Genomic DNA, 5000 nt, shown 5'->3' on the forward strand with positions numbered 1-5000 from the left:
CATGTAATGTTGGACCATCGATTCCCCCAATGTCCTCCTCTAAACACAGGCCCCCTAAATGGCGACCTGCTCCATAACCACTACGACCTGACCTCCCTGCAAGTTGAATAAAAGCACCGTCTAAACCAGAGTAAACCACTGCCCTCATCAGGCATGAGTGAGACCTGCCCGTCTTCCACTCTACTGCAGTACATGATCTGCGCTTGTTCTTTTTGATCAACAGCATACTTTTACTTACTTACTGTACTTTATTTAATTGAAGGATGAATTGAATTCAATGATACACAAAGATTTGTGGCCTACATGTAGGAAAGCTTATCCTTGTTTTCATATTATTAAAACATTCTTCACGCACCAAGTCAGACCAATCCTCCAACTGCACATCTGTGTGTGTGTGTTTGTGTGTCTGTGTGTGTGTGTGAATTTACAAGTGTGCGTCTCACAGATTCAAGCTCCGTTTTCCAAACCCAGTGATGCAAACCACATGTAGGGTTGGACAGATGGATAGATTTCTGAACACACACACACACACACACACACACACACACACACACACACACACACACACACACACACACACACACACACACACACACACACACACACACACACACACACACATACACACACGTTTGTAGGGCGGGGCAGGTCTGTGCGTGGTCGTTTGTAAGAGATTTTAATGAGAGATGTTAATCACACAGGGAGTGTGAAAGTAAAACATGGAGGTAGGGGTACAGTACAGTACAGTTAATCCACTACAACTAACACGCCTTATAGGACTTTCTCTATTCTATTCCATGTTTTTGCATGTATTTGTTGAATTCTACGTGGGTTGTATTTGATGCTATTCGTTCATATTAATTATATTCTATTGTATTTATCTTTATTATATTATGTGGCTCTCTCCCTCACACATGCATATAAAAATACAAACTCACACACACACACACACACACACACACACACACACACACACACACACACACACACACACACACACACACACACACACACACACACACACACACACACACACACACACACACACACACACACACACAAACACACACCCAAGAACACAAACACACACACATCTCTGCTAGCTGACAAAACAGGGTCCTACAGACCAGAGTACACACTTGGTTCTTGGTTTGTAATTTCCCATTGGTGTGCGATGAAATGAAAATGTGTCTTCCATATGAGAAAAACAAAAGACTACCAGGGAGCGAAGAGCCCAAAAAACACATTTTTGGAAAGATTGGAAATTCCAGGAACAAAACACTGTTCACTAAGACAACTCCTGAGCTCTCTCCTTTATTGTGAAGAAAATTTGTCTGGTTCACGTTCAAGGTATTTTCTACCTGTTTCTGTAGCCTGTGTAGTTGTGTTTGAACTATCCTAAGTTTGGACTGACTGAATGCAACAATAAAGGCTACAGTGACTTAACAACAATTTTAGGTGGAGCACTTACAGCCATGCTAGCAAACATGCTGACGCTAATACTATAAACACACTAACCTCGTTAGGATACGCTATGGTCTGTTAATTCGGGACATGGCGCCCATAAAGCTAATAAGACAATGTGAACGTGCTACTTATAGCAAACTGTTAACTACATAACTATGCTGACACCGGCGCTAAGCAACGCGTTGTCAGTGTCTCCCGCCGTGATGTCATGTCGACACAAGCCTCGAGGTCCTTTGGAACTCAAGCGGCATGTCTGTGGGGCCGCGGAAATTATTGGTGTGGAGATGAGAGCCAAAGGTTATATAGCGGCCACATTTCTCACCAGCTTCAGAAACTGAATGCTAGCATAGAATAGAGCGGTGAGAGTCGAGAGAGGCAACAGCCGCTGGCCCCTATATTTATGGCACCCTCTGTTACAGAAACCAGTAAAACACTTCACATCCCACAAAGAGAAGTGTTTCCTACGCTTTTATCCAAAGAGTCGAACAGTGAATTAAGATATATCTGAATAAGGAGCAGGTAGAGGTTAAGTTATCTTGCTCAAGGATACCTGCCTCAAGGTTGCAGACTTGAGGGATGGAACTCAGAATCTTACGGTAGGAACAACCTAGCCCCTACACTGTCCTCCCCCTGCAGTTCCAATGTCGTTTTCTAGGAAGACTCAGAAACCAGACTATGCCATTCCTGGAAAACATTCAAGTATCGAGTATTCAGGCATTTGGTGGATCATTTAATCCAAAGGGTCTTGAATCTATGGGAATCCAACCCCTAACCCTGAAGTGTAAATGCTACTTTCCGACAGTTGAGCTTGACAGAACCAAGACACATTTTCCCAAACTTTCCAACACAATGAGGACCTGTGAGAAAGATCTCGTCCTTGAATTTTTGGGACACAGAGAACCAGATAAACAAGACACTGGCCTACTTTTACACTCCCCTTCTCCCACTATTTGCAACCTAACACCGTCCACAATTGCCATAAGAAGACCTTGACAGACCAGACACAAGACGTAGAAACTAACTTCCTAAGCAGAACAGAGTGACCGGTGACCTTCGGGATCCACCTCACTCCCAAAGCCCTGAAGGGATACGCCCGGATATCTGTTGAATTGGCGTGTGCCTGTCTATCCCAGGTTCAAACCAGTTGTCTCATTCCAAGATAATCACTGTGCGTCCAGAAGGAGGGGTTGCTGGGTTAGAATTTCTTTCAGTTAGCTGTGCTTCCATTGACTTGCAGAGCTACAGTACCCTAGCTCCTGGTCATGTGAGGGGAATGCACTTTTAATTGCTTTCAAAAGATTTACGATGTGGTCTGAATAGTCGCTTATTCAAAACGAGTGCCTGCCAGTAACAACATCAACATTTTAGTTGGTCGCAAACACACAGATAATTGGGCACTATTTTCGGCACTGTGATTTTATATTATCAGCAGATTCTGACTGGGTAGCCAGCGGTGCATCACAGGTACACTAATAATCACAGCGCTGCAAAATAATGCGGAGAGTTTGTTTTTAGTCTTGTTGTCAATCTTGTTGTGTTGTTACTTAATCTGCTGTTTAGTTGGTAATTGTTTTTAATAGAGCGACTATTTGGAACCCATTGGAAATCTTTGGATGTTATTAAAACTGTATTCCCTTCCGATGAACAGGATTTAGACTCCTGTTAGCCTGCGTGTCAGTGGACGCAGCTGAAGGTAAGAGAATGCAAACCTAGCTAACTCCCCTTCTGGACACACAGTGATGAATTTGGAATCAAACAACATGTCAATGTCGGCGATTGAAAGATATCTGGTCTAAGATCGCACAACTGCCAACCCGAACGGCTGCCATCAATCGGCTTCAAATCTGAAAAAACAGGATTGAAAGACAAGCACTCAAAACCACCAATCCCAAAAGATTGCCCCCATTTGGGATCGCTTTTTTGGCGTTTTCCTTTCAATTCAAACCGGTTTTGGTTCAAGCCCTCAACGTATAGTAGCCTGGCTCCGCCCACCTAAGTACTTCCGCTCAATTTGAATTTCCCTTCAGCACTAGGTCTGGGTCTGCGGTATGTTAGTGGGTTTTCTCTGTCTACATTTTCTGCGTCCAGTCAGCAAACAGAGGGAGTGGCTGAGATCAATAACGTTAAAGTCAGCTCTCGTTGACGGACATCTTCACGCACAGTGTTTGGTTTGTTCACAGCTTGCGCGCAACGTGATTCCCGGCCAAATGTTAGCGATTGGTTATGGCAGATCCAGAGTGGCACTGGGCAGATCCAATAGTTTTAAAATTCAATACACACCCGCCTTCAAGTGAGTTAAAATGAATGAAATGAAATGAAGTACGAGAGTCTGGTAGGACCAGGCTAAACGTGTAGTGGATTGTGGTGAGAACTAATGTATGTGACACTAGCTCAAGAAAGACCCCCACGCCTGCCCCTGAGCTCCGTTCTCAGCGTTGTTTTTCAAGGTTCATGGGTCGTCAGTCACCTGGAAGTCGTTGGTGGGGAACTGCAGCATGTCCCTCAAGACATCGCTGATGATCTGGGTCTTCTTCTGGACCAGGACGCTCTCATAGTCCAGGGGGTCCACCATCTTAGGTCTGACCTGCAGACAGACAGAGACAGAGAGAGGGAGAGAGAGAGAGAGAGAGGGAGAGAGAGAGAGCAGACAGAGATCAGTTGAAATGTATGCGGCAGGAAGCGCCGTCATAAGATTCAAATTGACTTCCTGTGATAGATGCAGAAAGCAGAACTGTCCTTTCTGTTTGCATGCTATGCCGGCACTTGAGCAACAACTTAATAGTCCAATTGTCTTATATCCCCAATGTGCAGTACAACATGGTATTCAGTGCACTGAAAGAGTCATCTATATGCATCACCAACAAATAACAGAGCAGTGATAAGAATAACTAAAAAGTTAAAAAGTGGCATTGTACAATGATTCTAAATAAAAGGTATGTAAAATGTACTGACATTGACAGAATTGGTCGCGTTAGTCACAAGAATGAACCAAAAGTAATTGCCCCTTATAATAGCTTTTTGACTGACAGCTAGGTTTATAGGTTTAAAAACGAGCCAGAGATGAGGAGATAACCATAGAGGAAGAGAGATGGACGATGAGATTTATCTATATACAGATCTACAGGGAGAGAGAGAGCAGTAGAGAGCTAATGGGAGAGAGAAGACGAGGGATAGATGCAGTGTGAGAAAGATGGAATGAGAGAGGTTGCCAAAAGGAGAGAGAGTGGGAGAGAGAGGGAGAGAGAGACTGTGTGAGAGAGATAGTGAGAGAGGGAAAGAGTTAGAGGATGAGAGAGGGAGATGGAGAGCGAGAGCGAGGCAGTGAGGGAGTTATGAATGGCGTTGGCTGTTTGTCCCGTTGTACCAGTCACTGGGTCACAAGCTTGCACGCAGGGCCCAAGCAAGGACAGCTACGATTGGTCCAGGCTTCCTGGATCGTCTACGCGGCCAATTGGGGGAAAACATTTCCCCTCAGTTTCTGAGAATTTCCACAACAGTTCTAAAATGACAACTTCGTGCCAGTGTAACGGGAG

The 5000-nt window shown here is 44.4% G+C and overlaps 1 protein-coding gene across 5 annotated transcripts in view; it reads right to left on the reverse strand.

Moving 5' to 3' along the window:
- LOC130380729 (dedicator of cytokinesis protein 9-like) overlaps positions 1-5000 on the reverse strand; it is a 78098-nt gene that overhangs the window by 49136 nt on the left and 23962 nt on the right. For all 5 annotated transcript variants that reach the window (XM_056588038.1, XM_056588035.1, XM_056588037.1 and 2 more), the window contains exon 2: positions 3935-4051. In XM_056588038.1, the coding sequence (XP_056444013.1) occupies positions 3935-4051 (117 nt within the window). The remainder of the gene's footprint in view (positions 1-3934; positions 4052-5000) is intronic.

The sequence above is a fragment of the Gadus chalcogrammus genome, chromosome 4 (assembly GCF_026213295.1).
Source record: "Gadus chalcogrammus isolate NIFS_2021 chromosome 4, NIFS_Gcha_1.0, whole genome shotgun sequence".
In the NCBI taxonomy this organism is placed as follows: Eukaryota; Metazoa; Chordata; class Actinopteri; order Gadiformes; family Gadidae; genus Gadus; species Gadus chalcogrammus.